The 19,342-nt window shown below is 24.2% G+C and overlaps 1 protein-coding gene across 1 annotated transcript in view; it reads right to left on the bottom strand.

The window, feature by feature from the left end:
• Positions 1–11,384, bottom strand: part of LOC117169316 — a 128,843-nt gene extending 117,459 nt beyond the window's left edge. The window contains exon 1 of the mRNA XM_033355638.1: positions 11,295–11,384. Within this exon, the coding sequence (XP_033211529.1) occupies positions 11,295–11,310 (16 nt within the window). The 5' untranslated portion in view covers positions 11,311–11,384. The remainder of the gene's footprint in view (positions 1–11,294) is intronic.
• Between the last annotated feature and the right edge of the window lie 7,958 nt (positions 11,385–19,342).

The following is a 19,342-nucleotide window of genomic DNA, read 5'->3' on the forward strand; positions in this document are numbered from 1 at the left end:
GTATAGAGCTCCAAGGAGATTATGTTGAAAAATAAAAAAAAATTTACCCAAAAAAAATTTTTTTTATACTTCATTCTAAGGACTTATTGAACTACCCTCGTAATTTAAATCATGAGAAAAAGCCGTTTAATTTTAAATGGCATCGTAAAATTAAATTTCTTATTCATCTTCAAAATTAATATTAATGAAATACTCATCTTGAAAGTTTGTGTGAAGTATTTCACTTTGATTTTTTTATAAAAACTATTTCTGTCTTCCTTTCGACTCTGTTAAAATTTTATAAAAATACTTTCAAGAGTTCAATTTTATAACATTCTTCGAAATACTTTTGAATCATTAAAATAGATTGAAAATTAATTCAGGTTATTACAAATAACCTGAAATTTTTTAAATACGTTTATGTATTTAGAACGTCTAATAATCAACTAAATTTGAAAAATTCCTGAAAATAAAACCAAGAATCCAAGAAGTAAATTTAACAATTACTATATAATGTTCCTATTGTAATTTGGAATATAATAAAAAATGTTCCTAATAAGGGAAAGAAAAAAATTCTTTGGTTGGTTTTCTTCTTATTTTTCTTTTCAATTTTTTCTTTTTTATCCAAAAAAATCATATTATTCTTTTCTTTTTTAAGAAAATTTGTATCTTTTTTTAAGTTACAATAGAAACATTTATTGGTTATTCTACAAACTTGGTTGTTGGATTCTTAATTTTGTTTTTAGGAGTTTTGAACATTAATTAGAGTTAAAGTTTAAAAAATCAGCTTTGAAGAAATTACGGTGCACCGTGTTTTTCTTACATTATAAAAAAATTACTATATATAGATTGGGGATAACTATTGTCTTGGTTGAATATTTTAATTATTTTCTTCAAGATTAATTATGTTTGTTGTTAAAAATGCATTGTATTTTCTTTTGCTACAAATGAACTGTTTTCAATTTAATCTTTAAAAAATTTTTTGGTAAAAACATCAGCTATTATTTTTTGAAAAATTGTCTTTTTCGTACAAACTTAATCGTTTTTTGGTGAAAAATATAACTTTTTTTAGAAAATTATTCTATTTTAATTAAAAAATTAATTATTACGTTCATAATTCACCTTCTTGGTAGAGAGTCTCTGAATTGATTTTGTTTTTCTCTTTTATTCCAGATAATTTGAAATTAGTAATACAGAAGTAGATGAACAATAAACCAGAAATTTCTCGAAATGAAAATAATATTCTTTAAAATCAATATCGCAATAAAATGCTCTTATTTATGCTTGATTGCAAATTGTGATAAAAAATTAATATTTAGTTTTAAAATATAAAAAAAATCCTGCTTCCGGGATATTAAGTTTCTGAATATGGGAAAGGTAAGTTAGATGTGAAAAAGTCAGCCAATTAAAAATAATCGTCAAGAATATTGAAAAAATTGTATTGGTTTTAAAAATCGGCGTTTGAAAGCGATGCCAAAACAAACTTTTTTAATTTTTTCAAAAATATAAAAATTTTCCTAAATCCTGGGAATGCTCAATGAGAACCAGCAAATTTTTTATTAAAAGTCATATTCTGTTCCGATAAAATCAAAATTTAAGATCGCGATAACAGCGTAGGACATACATGGTTTTGCTAAAAATCCGAAGAAAAGAAAAAGAAAATTTATTTCTCTTTCTTTAGAAAGGAATAATAATTTCAAGAAATATTAATGCTGAAAGATTATGTTAACAAATTACGAATGCCTTAAAGTCGCAATTAAATACAAAGAATTTTTTTCATAAATTTTTATCGTTTTAATCATCGTCTTTTCATTAATTTAATCATTTGTATTTTTGGGCTTCATTTAACTTGTTTAAAAAAATTTATTTTTCATTTCAAATTAACTTTTTAAACTTCTAATTTGATAATTCCATTTTTATTTTCTAAAAATTTTTTTAATCTAAAATTATACTGTTTGGTTTTAAATGCATTTTTTTTATTTAAAATGCATCTTTGTTGAGTTTTAAATTTTTTTGTTGAAAATTCTTTTTTTTTGTTCGTTTAAACTTTGTAAGTAAACTTAAATTAAAGATAAATTGAATCGAATTAATATTTAATGTCATCGGGGTAGTCGATTTTTCATATTTTTTTTTTATTTTGATTACAAGGAAGAAAAAATAAAAGACAAGAGAAAAAAGAAGCAAGGGAGTGTGGTGTCTATCTTCTTTTTCTTTCCTCTCTTTTTAAAATTTTTATTGAGGCATTTAAGAGCCTAATGTCTAAATGTCATAGTAGAATTGCTGGCTTTTTTAAATCGTATATACTAAATAATACTAAATTATGAAATAATATTAAGTAATTAAATAACAATAAATTGATAAATATTTATAATAGCAACTAAATGAACTCTGAGATATATTCGACCCAAAAGACTACTCACCTTCATCTTTAAGACGCCCTTCTAAGAACGATTGTCTCAATTTTTGATGTTTTTTTTATATCTTCTTTAACTTTACCTGACAGATGTGATTCTTGCTGATGTAAAAATCACAAAATGTTAAAAAAACTCACTTAAATTTTTACTGGATGCCGTCATTTTTAATAGGGACGAAATTAAAAAAGATTTTAAATTAACAAAATGGCAGCGGTTTTGTAAAAAAAATCGATTTTCTCAAAAAATCCACCTTTAAATTTTTGATCAATTTTTTTTAACTTTGACTACGATAATGAAGATATCTTCTAAGTGTGATGCTTGCTAAATAATTTTTCTAGCCCGGAGAAATCCTTTTTGTTAAAATCGAATTTTCTACTTTTTCTAGTAAACAATTACAGATATGAAAAAATGCTAAGATAAAAGTTTGCGCCTCTCAAAAAAGTTCTTTGAAATACGTCTATTCTTGTTTTGCGATATTTTCCATAGTTTACAAAAAAAAATACGAAACCACATTTTTAGGGGGAAAAAATTCTCCCAGGCTCAAAAATAGTATAGCCCGCATGGTAGTAGTGTTTTTAAAAATCTTTTTTATTATTTTTTTCAAATTTTTTGAACATAAGAAAAGTATAATTATCTTTAAAATACCAAATATTTCGCCCTCAAGAGATTATGGGATTTCAAAAGTAGGGCATTTAAAGGATTTTAATGAATTTAAAAATAATTTAACGGAATTAAAAAATTCTTTTAATTGAAAAAAGATTAAAGTTTATAAATAAATTTCGCAAGATTTCAAGTAATTTTTAAGAATTTTTTAAGATTTTAGAAAAATTAGGAAAAGCACAAGCATTTTTAAGAGATTTCAAAGAATTTAAAATACTTGTTATGAGTTAAAGAGATTTTAAGTGATTTTAAGGTATTTTGTAGCATTTTAATGGATTTAACATGGTTTAAAAAGTCAGTGAAAGGATTCAAAATATTTTTAAGCATTTTAAATGATTTTCAAAAAAATCAAAAGAGTTTAATGATCTTCATGTAATTTTAAAATATTTTAAAGTATTTAAACAGATTTTCAGGAATCTCAAGGAATTTAACGGGAGTTATTCAATAAAAAAAATTTTAAGTTTATAATCGAATTTCAAAAGATTTCAAAACACTGAAAGAGTTCCAGATATTTTTACTGAATTTAGAAGATTTTTAGTAATTTTTCAGGAATTTCAGTATAATTTAAATGAGCTTTGAGATTTTAAAGTAATTTAAAAATATAAATACGTTTCTTGAATTCTTTAGTCTATTAAATCTCTTGAAATTTTCGGAACTTTGTAACCTCTACTATAGGATTAGCTCTATAAAATTTAATGGATATTTTTTTCTGTTTAAATGTGTGAATTAGGAATTGTGAGATGAAACACACCTTTCAGCTCAAAAAGACTTCTAAAACCGTTCGGACATCCAATATCTATTAGCTGGGTATCTAGCAATTCTTGAAAAAAATTCCAGGACTTTTGCATGTTTTCCGAGACAAAAAAAATTGTCAAATATATTTTATTTTGCAGTGAAAAAATATTTGTCATGAAACTCAGCAGAAATTTATTTTATAGTGGAAATAAAAAAATGTTTGGTCTAAACCCCTTTTTCGATGACTGTTCATTTTATAACGGTGGAAACTCACGATGCTACAATATATAATATTTTTAGTTCCTGATCTTTAAACTTTAGCAACAAAAAAAGCTACATTTTTTATTTAAATAATTTTCCTCTGTTCATATAATAAAGGTCATTTTTGATTAGGATTGTTTAAAATTGCATTATCGAATTTGAAGCTAATTGAAATTTAATTTTTAAACAAATAACTAACTTTTTCACAAAACCGTTGGAATTTCGCAAATTATTGAATTTTTATCCTAAAAAGATGAATTTTCTACCAAAGAAGGAATTTGAAGTAAAAATCATTTAAATTTAAGTAAAGGCAGTTACATTTTCGAAAAAATGTTTGATTTTTTTTAGAATACAGATTATTTGTTAGAAAAAATTTAATATTTTCTATTACAAAGAAGAAACGAACTTTTAACAAATTAGTTAAATTTCAAAAAATTAAATTTTCAACAAAAAAGTTGAATTTTTACCCATAGAACCTTGAAAATTACAAATGCAATAGTTACATTTTTTATAAGAATTATTTTTATAAACAAGCAAAATTAGTTCAATTTAAAATGATATCGTAAAATGGAATTTTTCATTTATCTTTAATATCAACATTAATCAAATTCTCATCTAAAATTTAATGTCCTTTCAGATTATAGAAATTTTCTAAATTCTTCGACATACTTTCAAATTATTAAAATAAATTCCGAATTACATAAAATTAGTTTAAATTACATAGATCACTAAAACCAGTCCTTATTTCAACTTTAAATTCTTTTTAAATAATCTGAAAATTCTAAAAAAATGACGAATAAGGAAAAATTGAAATTATCTCCCTTAAAATCCTTACAAATTCGTTTAAATATTTTAAGAATACATTGAGGGTTGAATTTTTAAAAATTTTTCGAAATAATTTCAAATAATTAAAATAAATTAAAAATCTGTTTCGCAGATTGAAAATAAAAAAATTTGAATCTTTCAAAATTTTTCATTTTGTGATGTCTCAATTATGAAGCAAAGTTTTTAAATTGAAGGACAATTTAAATTCAATGGAGTGCGAACTTTAGTAATGTTAATAAGAACTTTAAAAAATAATATTAAAAACAACTAAGAATTAGGGATCTAAAATTGAGCATTTCCGAATCGAAATTTATTTTTTTTTACAGGAAATTAATTTTCTTGCATACAAATTTATCACTCGGGTTGAAGGATTATTTTGTTTGGTAGTCAATTAATCATCTTTGTTGGAAAGTATTTTTATTAGTTATTATTATTAATTTTTTTCTCTGAAACTCGATTTTTCAACTCATTTTTTAAATTAAAATTCAACTTTTCCAATTTTAGTTTGACGATTGACTATTTCCATTTAAGAATTTAATTTTCGGTTGTCACTTAAACTTTTTGCTTGAAAGTTAAACTACTATATTCCAGCTCAATTTTGCAAAATAATAAATTATCTTCTTTGAAAATTCATCTCTTTGGATAAAAACTTATCTCTTTTAGTATAAATTTTATCTTTCTTTTTTAATTCCAATTTTTTGTAAAGATTCATCTTTTTTGGCTTAAAAATTCAATTACGTGATTGACATTTTTTTCCTTGCCTTGAAGATTTTTTGTTGGTAGAAATTTTTGTTCTCTCCTTGGCTTGAAATTTTGTTGTTGTTCTAAATTCAACTATTTAGCTTAAAAATAAATTTGGTTAAAAATTGGTTCTTTCAGTCAGATATTCATTGTTCTTTCTTAAAAACGCAACTGTGTTTTAAAAATTAATGAACTATTAATTAAATTTATTAATTAATAAATTGTTAAAAAATATTTTGTTAAAAATTCGTCTCTTTGATAAAAAATCATTCTCTTTGTTTGAAAACTCACCATTTTTATGAAACTTCAACTTTTTGACTAAAAACCCAAGAAATTTGCTTTGATATTGGGAAAAGTGTTCTCTAGAAAAATACGATATTGATAAAAAAAACTTAATTGAAGAAACTATTTTAGAAATAATTTTATGAACAAAAATATTGTCTAAATAAAATCCGAAAATAAAAGATTATTAATCAGATGAATTCAAAAGAATTATTTCATTAGAAGCAGTCGATTTTCTTCTGAAGAGAAAATTATTCTTAAATCTTATAATGTCAAATATTCTATTATTCTAATTTTTAATTAAAAATAATTTACATATGCTAGCAAAGAATTCATTATTTAAACTTGTGCACAAAAAGTACCAATATATACTTGATTGGCCTTACTATGGACCAATATCAGTAGAAAAATCTACATAGGTCAGACGCGAGATGAAATACTGAAAATGTTTGATAATTATGTAAATTATATTCAAATTTGAAGCTAGAAGATAGAATCCTTCTAAACCTAAAATCTCAAATAAAGTTTTCGGTAAAAAATTGTGATCTTATTATTTTTATCTATTTTAATTTTTTAAATAAGAACTTGATACAAGAACGAAATAAATTTAAATTCATTGCCTTTTGAAATTGAACCATAAACTTTAAGCCTGCAAAGTTTGTGAATTGAAAGGTTTTACTTTTCAACTGAGAATTCCTGAATTGTGATGAAAGATAAATTTTTTTAAAAAGCTAAAAATTTGTAAGATATGATTTGCGTGTGAAATAATTAACGGATAATTCAACGAATTTCTCATGAAAGAAACTTTCTTTAGACTTTGTTCCACTTTACTTCCCATAAAAGGGTGAGAGACTTCTAAAGAATATTTAAGTTTCTTAAATATTTAACTGAACAGCTTCCTGAATAATTTCCTGAAAGTGTGAAAAGCGATGTCAAGTAGCGAAGGAAGTTCGTTTTCAAACGGAAACTCTATTCATCCTAAAAGAGCAATTGAATTTCTTTAATTGGCTTCTTCCGATACCTTTGCGTATCTTTTGCTGTTTCAATATTTAAATTTTTCAACAGAGATAGCAAATTGAACATTTTCATTGGACTTTAAGCGGAAACGTTTAATTTTTAATTTTGACTGAAGATGGTTTTAAGAATGTTTAGTTTTACTAAACATTCTTAAAACCATCTTCAGTCAAGAAAGAGAATATTTTGGTTTAAAAAGTACTTGCGATCGTATTTCTCAATTAATTTTTAAGTTTCTTCTTCTAAATTAAAAATTATTAATTTTCTGAGGGGGTTCTGCACATTTGTAGTAACTGTCATTTAAAGATAAAGTTACTTTATTTTCTGAATTGCTTCAAAGACAAAAAAATAAATATTTTTATTTTTATAAACAACAATTGTTGTTGAATGATCTTTTGCTGTGTCAAACTGTAATACGTAAAATAAAAGAACTTATTGTGCGAGCAATAAAAATTGTATAGGATAAGCAACACCAAACAATTGCATTTATTAAAACAATAAAAATGTTTCTCTTTTACTGTTCAATTTTCATTATTTTTTAATTTAACATAATTTAAGAAGGCTGTTAGTATAAGTAATTACTTCAAACGCCGAAAACACAGTACATTGCATAATTGTCACATAATTTGTTTATAACAATCAAAGAGAAAATAAGGAATTTTATTTAAAATGAAAATTTTTCTTTGGTGTAAGTTAAGTTTTTAATTTGAAAAATTACGTTTTTTGGTCATTTTGCTATTTAAAGAAAGACTCACCTACAAATTAGGAAAATTGGTTTTTTGACATTTTAAAAGTGAACTATAATATTAAATGTCAATCGTTTAAATAATATTATATTACAATATTATTAGATTATTATTGTTTATTTATTCTTAAACTGAAAATTAAACTATTTTTATGAAAAGTTAAGAACTTTGTTAAAAAGTCATGCTTTTTTATAAAAAATTATACTTTTTTGTTGGAAATTCGTCTTTTTGCATTAAAAATGAACTTTTCTGATAAGAACTTAATCATTGTGTTAAATATTTTTATATTTATTTGAAAAAGCATCTTTTCAGTTCAAAATTCATTTCTTTGTTTAAAAATGGATTTTTTTACTAAAAATGTAACTAATCATTTTTTGACTTTTTGTTTCAAAATATGAATATCATGTTAACATTTTTATGCTTTTTTATTTAAAATCCATTACTTCACAAAAAATTCGATTGTACTTTTTTCATTTCTGGATATTAAAATCTCTCAGATGCTATTTTAACACTCTGGTTGCAAATTCGTTTGTTTTTGCCATTTGAAATTATTTGTTTTTCTAGATGAAAGTATAACTATTTTCTTTTTCTTGTAAAAATGATGTTTTTCATTTTAAACAATCAACTTTTTGTTTGACAATTAATTTTTTGTAGGTACGATGTAAATAATTTTTTTTAAATTATAATTTTGGTTAAAAATCCAACTATTCGATTAACAATTTATTTTTTCGGTTGAAAATGTTTTCCTTTCACTGAAAATTGATTGTTTCAAATAGAAATTTAACTAATCCGTAATTAAAAATGTTACTATTTGGTAAAAAATATTCATATTCATCGTTGAAGATTCATGAGTAAATTCATTTTTTAGGTTACAAATTTATTTTTTTGTTGGCAAATTTGTTTCTTTTTAAAAATTGATTGCTTCCCTTAGCGATTTAACAATTCAATTATTAGAGCATATTTATATCTATTTATTTGAAATCATCTTTTTGGTAGCAAATTAGATTACTCCATTGAAAATAATTTGTCTTTGTTTAAAACTCATTTTTAGCTTAAAATTTAATTATTTTATTTATGGTTATAAATTCAACCACAGTGGGAAAAAGACTATTTTGGTTATAAATAACGTATGCAGATTCCCGAATAATGAACTGGTTTGTTAAATTCGTTTTAAAAAAATTAAAAAATTTATCCACTTATTATAAATGTTGCTAAAATTTGCATGTAGCTCCCAAATTAAGGAACTGGCGTTAAAAAAACGAACTTTTGTGCAGACACATTTGTTTTTTGAATTTATTGAAAAAAAAAATAATAGGATCAATCAAAATATTAGGAATTTTTTTTAATTTATCATAAAGTTCCTAATTCAGAAAATGACCTCGAAAAAAAATTTTCTTTGAAAAATGGCTGATGAAAGCATTTATTTAGTCAATTTGTTTATGATATTAACAATAATCATCACACGAAGAAATGTCTTCATCAGTATATTGCTTTTATCAAAATTTCTTGCAATGTAACTTAAGAAAACGTAAACCTATGAAAAATCGGAAACAAATTCTTTCAACAAATAATTTTCTGATAAAAAATATTTTTGTTTATTTTATAATATTGGAATATCTTGGACTATTGTTACTTTATAAAACTTCAGCTATTTCAAAAATTTTTATTATAAAAAAATTGAAATCCAATTTTAAATTTTAAATAAGAAAAGTAATTTTTCCCCACTGGGTGCCCCACTGTGGGGCAAAAAAGCTTCCGGGATTAAATTGATTTTCAGAACACAATTTTTACCTTATTTTAACTTTTTCTTGAAATGAAAGCTAATAAAGTACCGCATCGAACAGATATGCCCATTTTTTGAACTTTTGTTTCGTTTTTTATGTATTTAATAAGAAAAATGAAAAAAGAAATTTGACTATTGAAGAATACCAGTTTATAAAAAATTCTTTAATTCAATAAAAAATACCTACAAAACTGCAAGCAACTATTCAAAAAATATGTCCACTAACAATGCAAAAGTCAAAAAATTTACGGAATTTATTATAAACAAAAAGTTAATAAAAATGTTTTCGTGGTGACTGAGGGCGATTCGTTCTTTGATTCGCACTGAATTTGATAAATTTATGGACAAAATAAGTTTTTAGCTGAATTGATCAAAGTTAATAAATAATTCCTTAATTAACATATGCACAATTATGCTACCCTTGGAGAAACAAATTTAACTTTTTCGATGCAATTAACTGTGAATAACAAATGCTAAAAAATGTTCGAAAGTTTTAATTACAGTTAAGTACTTTTAATTGTTAACGGAAATTGTTTAAATGAACTTTTATCTATTTATAAATAAAATACTGTTTTTGCACGCATTTAACAGCCAGTTATTTGGCAAGGATGTTTTTGCGACGAATCGATAACATGTGATAATTTTATTACCAAACCTGATTAACAAATGTAATCTACTGTTAATAAGACACTTTAAAACTTTTTTTGATGGTTCGTAAAAATCTTGTATTATATACCGTGTATTACTACGCCAATTAAATTGTTAATGAAAATAAAAATAGTTGATCGTTGTCGAACTAATAAAAAAAGTTCCAGAATGTGTTATCAACATTTGATTACACAAAACAAAACAATTGTAAATGCGGAAAAATAGCTGAAAGATGTATTTGTTAATTCTATTGGTAAAATAATTATCAAATGTTATCAATTTATAGCAAAAAATCATTGCTCAATAATTGTTGTCAATTCCGTGAAAATCAGTATTTTATTTATAAATACACCAAATGATACAAATTTTATTGAACATATGCATATTTGTTTATAAAAATTGCTTTCAAAATAACAAATTATTTATTAACTTTTTTAATCAACTAACAAACTCTTTTTGTCTATAAATTGTTCAAATTTATTGTGAATCAAAGGACGAATCGCCGCCAATCACACAAAAATATTTGCATTCACTTATTTCTTTATATCAAATTCCATACATTTTTTAACATTTACATTGCTATTGGACATCTTTTCTTGGATATTTGTTTTTAGTTTTCTATTTATTTTTGATTGAGTCAAAGCATTTTTCGAGACGGGTATACTTTAAAAGTAAAAAATTATGTTTTTCATTTTTTATATTAAATAAACAAAAAAAATAAACGAAAATTTAAAAATCGGCTATAACAATTTGATGCGCAATTTTATTAGCTTACATTTTAAAAAAGTTAAAATCGGATAATAACTGTCTTCTGAAAATCAATTTGTTCACAAACTTTTTTGTTCGACTGTGCGCCCCCTCCCTTCAAATTGCCTTATGGTATTTGTGAAAGACCCCTAAGAAATTTAGTACTTATTTATCTAAAAAAGAAAACTTAAAAATCAGTTTCGAAATACGACGTTTAGAACTTTTTAAACCAAAAAATCAAGTTTTCCTCACTGTTGGACATTGCACTTTCCCTCACTTTTCAATAATGACAATACAGTAATAAATTATTAAATAGATTCTGGTGAATATATGCAAATATTAAATTTTTTAGGCCAAAAATTAAAGTCAAACATAAACATAAGTATTTTAATAACAATTAATATTTTTTGAATGGAGATCAGAGCAACTGAAAGACGAAAAAAAAAGAAGAGAACTTACCCAGAAGTTGCTTCATTGTCGACTTCTGGCCAGGATGGTCTTCTACGACAAAATATTAATGACGGTCTGTCAGTGGATCCCCTACTTCTTCTGAAAGAGCCTACTCTTCGGGGTGACAATTGTCCACCCCCACCCCCCGCTGCTGGATGTACCGAGAGTCCAGGGATGAAAGTTGACTCGATTGTCCGTCGTCGAGTCGAAAGAGAACGAGCATGAGGAGGAGTGGTTGTCCCAGGTGGTGGTACAACCTAAAAAAAATAAAAATAAAAATTGATTTTCTCTGAATCTTTTATATTTTTATTATTGATAATAATTTATATTTTGAATTCTTTTTAAATACTTAGAATGCTCTTCAACGATATCAGATTCAATTGTATTCATATTATTTATTTCGTCTTCCTTAAATTATCTGATTTTCCGTAAATCTCTAAATTCTCTGAATTCCTTAAAAACGCAGAATTCCCGGAATTCCTTTAATTATCTGAATTCTCGCATTCTTTTAAGTGTCCTTATATCTCTGAGTTCCTTTGTTTTTTGGAATTCCATGAAATCCTTGAATTTTCTGCATTCCTTGAATTTTACGAATTTCGGGAATTCTTAGAAATTCATGAATTCGGTAAGTTTTCAAATTCTCTACTTCCTTTAGTAGGCAGAATGTCTTTAATTTCTTTAATTTCACTACGGGGCCGTATTTAAATTATGCAAGGGATTTATTTATTTTATACAAAAAAGGCTTTTCTACTATAAAAGATGGTCTTTTAACAAGACAATTGAATTTCTACAGAAAAATTTACATTTTTAACATATTAGTTGAACGTTCAAACTACAAAAACAAAAACCTAACCAAAAAGTGAAATAGTTTACATTCAAAGAAAAAAAGAAGAAATTTAAGCACAAAAAAGGGTTATAAAACAATAAAGATAAATTTTCAACAAATAAAGATTTTTCACCCAACAAAGAAATAAAATGAAATAAAATTTTTTAAACTTGAAGCATAAGACGAACTTTCTTTTTAACAACTGAATTTTAAAACTGAAAATAGAAATTGTTAGCAAAAAATTTATTTTATACGAAAATGATGCATTTTTACCCAACAAAAACGAAATTTCAAGCAAAGAAATTTGTTTCTTCGCCAAAATAAAAGAAATTTAAAAAGATTGAGAAAGGTAAATTTTCAGTTTAAAAATGAATTTTAAACAAAAAATAAGGCTTCTCCACTGAACAGTTAAATTTCCAATGAAAGACATGAGCCTTCAGTCAAAAAATTATTTTTACAATGTAGTTTAACTTTTACCCAAGTATTTGAATTTTCAATAAAAAGGACTCATTTTTAACCAAATAGTTAAACTTTCAAGCAAAGAGAATTATTTATAACTAGATATTTAAATATTTAAGAAATATTTCTTAACCAAGTTATTCAACCACATCTTTCAAACAAAATAGTCAAAGATTCAAGCAAAGAATAATAATTGTCAACTGAAAAGCTGTATTTTTATAAAAAAAGAATGTTTTACTAAAACAGATAAATTTTTAAATCAAAAAGATAAATTACAAAAAAATAGCTAAATTTTTGTTTAAAAAAGATTTAATTTGATTTTTCAATAACGAAAAATGAATTTTTAAACACAAAATAAATTTGTACGACAATAGTTAAATTTTCAGTCGACAAAGAAGAACTATTACCTAAAATGATGACTTTTTGACAATTTGGGTGCATTTTCTACCAAATAGTTTCATTTTTATCTAACAAGGATTAAATTTTTCTTATAACAGGTGTATTTTTATTTTGAAACCATTTTTTTAACAGTTGACTTTTCATGAAAAAACCATTTAAGTTGACTTTTCAAGATCGAAATATGAACTTTTTAACAAACAGTACATTTCTGCGAAAAATATTGACCTTTCATTCCAAAAGAAAAATTAAAAAAAAAGCTTTTTTTTCGATTATCAACTGTACAGTTGCATTTTATTCAAGAAAGATGAAATTTCTTCTAAAACAGATGAATTAAACAAAGTTAAGGAAAATAGCTACTTTTTTATCCAAAGAAGATTCCACTCCAATTTTTAACATCAAAATAAGAATTATAAAAAATAAGTGAATTTTCTGCTAAATTTCGAATTTGGAACCAAAAAGTAGGTATTTTTAAAAAGATGCTTATTTTCAACCTAACAGTTGTATTTTTGTACACAAAAACTTAAAATGATACTCAAACAAGTGAATTTTTTAATCAAAAAGACAAATTTACAAAAGAAAAGTTGAATTTTTAACCACAAATATTTCCATCCACTTTTCAACAGAAAATTTCTATCTAAGAAAAGTGTAATATTTCTACTAAAAAAGATTACCTTCTAAATGAAAAAGAACCATGATCAACAAGAACAAAATCTTTTTTATCCAACAAAAAATTCAGGTGACTTATCAGCAACAAAATATGAGTTTTAAACAAAAGGTTGACGTTCCATGAAAAGAGTTCAATTTTTAGCCCAGAAACATGAATTTTTAATAAAACAGTTGAATTTGCAACCAAAAAGAATCCTCCTTCCCTAAATAATAATAAATTGCACAAATAAATTTTAATGAAATTGCACAAATTACTAATGAATGTGTATAGTTTATTCGTAAAATAGTGTTAAAGTGTCATTCATTCTATTCGAAAAGGAAATATTTAATATTTCCAACAGGGGAAATTTTTCTGGCATAGTTCCATATATTTTAAAACATTATTGTTTACTGAAAGAACGTTTGAAAGTTCATAATTTTATCAGTTTTTTTTATAGGGATTGATATTTCTTCTCTTTGACTGAAAATATCACCATTTTGATCAAAATCAGTCTTTTACTTTTTTCTGTTTTATGATTTTTTTATAACTTTTTCGACTTAAGAATTAAGTATTTATAAATATTCATCACTTTAGTTGAAAATACAATATCTATAGCTCAGAATTAAACTGTTCTGTTAAAGAATTAGTTTTTTCTAGGTGTAAATTAATTTTTTTAAAAGAAAATTCAACTAATTAATTTTTACTTGAAAATGATCTTTTCTTAGTTAAAAATGTACTTCTTTTGTTGCAGGTTAAACTATATTGTTAAAAAATAAATTTTTATGTAAAAATTTAACTATTACATTTTTGTTTCATTTTTTTTAACAATCTTGTTAGAAATTCGTTTTCTTTTTGTAGAAAAATTATCTTTTTTAACTATAAATTTAAATATTCAGTTGAAAATTTATGTATTTTGTTGAAAAGTTGCCTTTCTACTGGAAACTTATTCTTCTTTTTTAAAAACTCACCATTTTGGCTTAAAATTGAACTATTTTGTTTTTGTTTTAAAATTGAACTGTTTCATTTTTGTTTTAAAATTGAACTGTTTCATTTTTGGTTCAAAACTTTTTTTTATTGTTTATAAATTCTACTGATTTGCAAAAAAAATAGAATTTTGTCAAAACACGCGAGAAAATGTTACGCTTTTGTTTATTACTTTGTATGAAAAAGCAATTTTTCATTTATTAAATATAAATTTTCGTAGAACAGGTACTCCATTATATTATCAGAATTCCTCAAACCCTGAAAACTCGCGAAAGTCTCTGAATTCCATGAATTCTCTAAAGTCTCTGAATTCCAAGAATTCTATAAAGTCTCTGAATTCCATGAATTACCTAAAGTCTCTGAATTCCAAGAATTCTATAAAAGTCTCTGAATTCCATGAATTCTATAAAGTCTCTGAATTCCTTAAATTCCCTGAAAAATCTTAAATCCTTGACAAAATCTGAAGTCCTCGAATTGTCTGACTCTTCTGAAATTCCTAAGTTCTCCAAATATCCTAAATTATATAAATTTCCTGAATTACTTGAATTTTCGAAATTTCTGAAAATCTATAAATTTAAAAGAATTCGATAAATCCTCTAAATTTCTCGTATACCCTGCATTACTTGAATTCTCTGAATACACTGAATTCTCGGAACTTTTTTAAATTCTCTGAATTCTCTGTATTCCTTCAATTCACAGAATTCAGTGAACCTTTCTAATTTTCTTGAAATCCCGGAATTCCCTGAAATCCATGAAATCTCTTTATTCCTTGAATTCTATGTGTAAATTAAGTTCCCTGAATCCATCGAAATCATGGAATATTCTTAATTCGTTGAATATTCTGAATTTATGAAATTTCGCGAATTCAATGAATTCATTTTAATCTCTAATTTCCTTCAATTGTCGAAATTCCCTGAATTACTTTAATTTTTGTAATTTCTGTAACTCTGTATTCCTTGATTTTCATTATATCCTGGAATTTGCGAAATTCCTGAAATCCGCTCTCTTTCTGAAATTTGTAAAATCTTGAATTTAAGGAATTCTCTAAAAAAAATTCTTGAAACCATTTCATGGCTAAAACAAGATTACTCAATAACTATGAGTGCACAAGGAAGAGGATAACACCCCAAGGTCTTCCATTTTCAGAAACTTGTTTTTTATGCTACTAAATTTAATTTTAAATGCATTTTCCAAGTTAAACTTAACTCTAAAAACATTAATTGTGGAATAATTTTATACGATTTTGTACCATTTTTAAATATCTACAAAACATTGATTTCTAAATCAAAATTAAATCTTAAGTGACTATACGCATCAGCAGAATCTTTTTTTATCAAATTTGTTAAAATTTGTTTCTAGTTAAAATAAATCGGTACAGGCAAAATTTATACGAGAAATTGAAGAGAAATTAAATTCCATAAAAAATTAATTTTCTAATTCCTGAAAACAATAAATTTCCAAATTCATAACAATAGTTTTATTGAATCTTTTTTTTTTCACAAATTTAATAATTCGGGAAATGCATCTTGCGAAATTTGAACATTCGTGTTTCAAAATTTATGAAATACAATTTTTTTTAGCTATATTTCCCTTTGAGAACTTATCATTTCAATAATTTTTATTTATTTGGCAAATTTATTCATCAGTAATCGTGTTTGCGGTGAAAAAAATAAAAATAGAGAGCGACCTTAAGTTTCCGTTATTGAATCGAAGATTGTGTTGACAATGTTGACATCCTTTTTATGAAAGCTATTAAATGTACACTACATCAATTTGTTTCAAATCAATTTAAAACCCTTATTTGATTTATTTATTTTTATTGAACTTCGTTTACTTTGAAAGCAAACACTTTACGTCCAAAGCTAAAAAATGGATAAAAAGTTTTAAAATTGAATTTTCTGTTGAGTGAACTAATTAAAGTATAAACTATAATGTGAATTTGATAGTATAGCTTCCGGCCGAATAAAATTAATTAATTACAGAAGTAATCAGTTTTTCCTAATAGTGATTCATAATTCATAAATTAATCAATCATTTAATTTTACAATTTTATTATTTTTCAAACATTTATAATTGAAATTTTAAATTTAAGTTTTTAATGCACATTTAAAAATTAGTTTAATTTCTAAAACCTTTAGAAAAAAATTAGAGAGTCATAAAAAACCCCCTCAAAATCAGAAAAAAATTCTTATTGTATTTATTGATTTTCTAGTTAACAATTCAAGTAAGGGCATCTAAATCTTTCATAATTTATTCGCAAAAAAAAATCATTTTCCTCTTATATTGATCAAAATAGATCATCAGACTTGCTCAAATATCATATATTCTAAACTTGTATTCATTAAAATTAAAGAAGTAAAATCCTTAAAAATCTTCTAAATTCCTAGAAATCCTTGGAGATTTTATTAAATTTTTTTATCTTTTAAAACTCTTTAAAATACCCAAAAATAATAATTGGTTTTTTGTATAAAATAGAGAGATTTAAAAATTAATTCAAATAAACAAATATAATTATTTAAACAGATATATTATTTAAATAAAAAAAATATTTATAAAATTTATATCTCACCTTAGTTTCCTTCTTACTTCTTAAAGGAATATATAAAAGAAGAGAGTAATGAAGAGTAATCATTTATTTAAACAATCATTTTTGTACAAATGCATTAATTATAACCTAACTCTAATGTTAATATAAATAAACAGTGAGAAATTATAGAAAAAACGGTGAACTTCTAACATTATTCTCAGAGAATATTGTGATAAAAAATTATACATTTTGTAAAAAATGATGTGATTAAAATTAATTTTTTTTATTGGTTTTCTGTAACTTAAAATTTAATAACAAGTTTGAAAAATCAGACAAGAAGGCAAATTTCTAACTCCATTCTGAAAGAAAGTCACTAAAAACAATAACGAATTGTTGGCAGTAATAATGATTTTTTCATCTCTCTTGTGCTAATTGTTTAAAAAATTTATTATTATTATTGATAGTATTCAATTTTTTATGATACTAGAGAGTTGGAATGTCTCGGATTTTTTTTTAATTTTCCACATTTTGTCGCATTTTCAATTAGACTTAGGTAATACTTAATTCATTAATGGTGACAAACGTAATTCTGTTAACAATTTATTACTATTTGCAATAACATTATCTTAGAATAATGTTAGAAAATTGCATTTTTTTCTAAAAAATTCCTAATGTTTGTTCAATTTTTAATTAAAGTGAGTAAAATAATTAATTGAAATTACTAAAAGTTAATTGTTTTAACGATTTATCATTATTAATTATATTCTATTCAAATAAATCAACAAAGCTGAGATTTTTTTCTATAATTTACAACTATTCGTCTACTTTTCACATAGTGTGCGTTAATAAATTATTCAATATAGCAAAAATCATTAAATAAACAAATTATCATTGTTTACAACTTTATTTTTCATTACTGAGGTTTATCATTGCAGTTTTTTTTTCAAATGTTTTACTTTTCGTCCAATTTTTAGTTAGTAAAGAAATAAATAATAAAACTTAACAAACAACGTTACTTATTTTGAAAATCTTTACTTTTGCTACGACTGTTTAAATATAAACAAACAATAAATTAGCCTGAACAAGAATTATTTATTTAATAATATTTTTATGTTATTACCTTTTCAAGTGATTTATTTTTTATGTTAATAAATCGTATAATTTTTGTTTTGAATTACAACAATAAGTTTATTGCAAGGCGTAAGAGAAAAATTGGGAATCGAGCATATTGCGATATCAACCCCCCCCCCCCCCCCCCCCCCAACAGCCGAATAAATGTCTTTACAAAAAAGAAAGAGATTGTTTAAAATATTTTTCGCTCTAATATTAATTTATTTTTTGTTTATAACTACAAATGCAAATCATTGTTATAATTTTTTTTAAATTACAACTTTCTAGTAATTATTTAAGATAAGATAGTTATAATTAATAATAAATTATTAAAGAAACTACCTTTATTAACTTGCCTTAATTATGACCTTAATGAGTCTAAACTTGGCAAAATTTTGAAAATTTCATTGAAAAAACTGCAACTATCTGGCATTACTATAGTTTAAGATAGTTTTAAGAAATAATAATTTCTCTGAACAAATTTTTTTTTCAACTTGAATAATTATTAATTGAATCCAAGTGAGAAGCAGACAAATAGTTGAAAAGTCCAAAAAAACCGCAACTTTCTGCCATTGAACTAAGAGAATATTATCAACAATAATAATGAATTGTTTAAATAATTATTATTTTACTATAATTAAAAAATTGAAAAAAAAGAATTAAAAAATTTCTATAAAACTGGAACTTCGAGTGTTTATATAGAAGAAAATAGCTATCAACAATTAAAATTTGTTTAAACAATGACTTTTGCTATATAAAATAAAATATTTAATCAGTCCAAGTCTAAAGTGATCAAAAAGTTAAAAATATTAGAAAAACGGCAATTTCTAGAATTATTCAAAGATAATATTATTAATAACAATAACTAATTTTTAAACTATTTAATGAATAGAGCTTGATATAAACTCACCTTTGGAAATCCATGGTGTGTCGTCGTAGTGGAAGTAGTTGTCGAAGTGACACTCCCAGTGGAACCACTTCTTCCCGCTCCGGGAGTTGTGGAATCTTCTCGACTAAATGAGAATCTCTTCGACCCCAAATTCAGATTTGCGACACTGTCGCTGACATATTGGTGCAAAGAATTAAAAAAACTCATCTTGTAGCCT

The sequence above is a fragment of the Belonocnema kinseyi genome, chromosome 3 (genome assembly GCF_010883055.1).
Source record: "Belonocnema kinseyi isolate 2016_QV_RU_SX_M_011 chromosome 3, B_treatae_v1, whole genome shotgun sequence".
NCBI lineage: Eukaryota > Metazoa > Arthropoda > Insecta > Hymenoptera > Cynipidae > Belonocnema > Belonocnema kinseyi.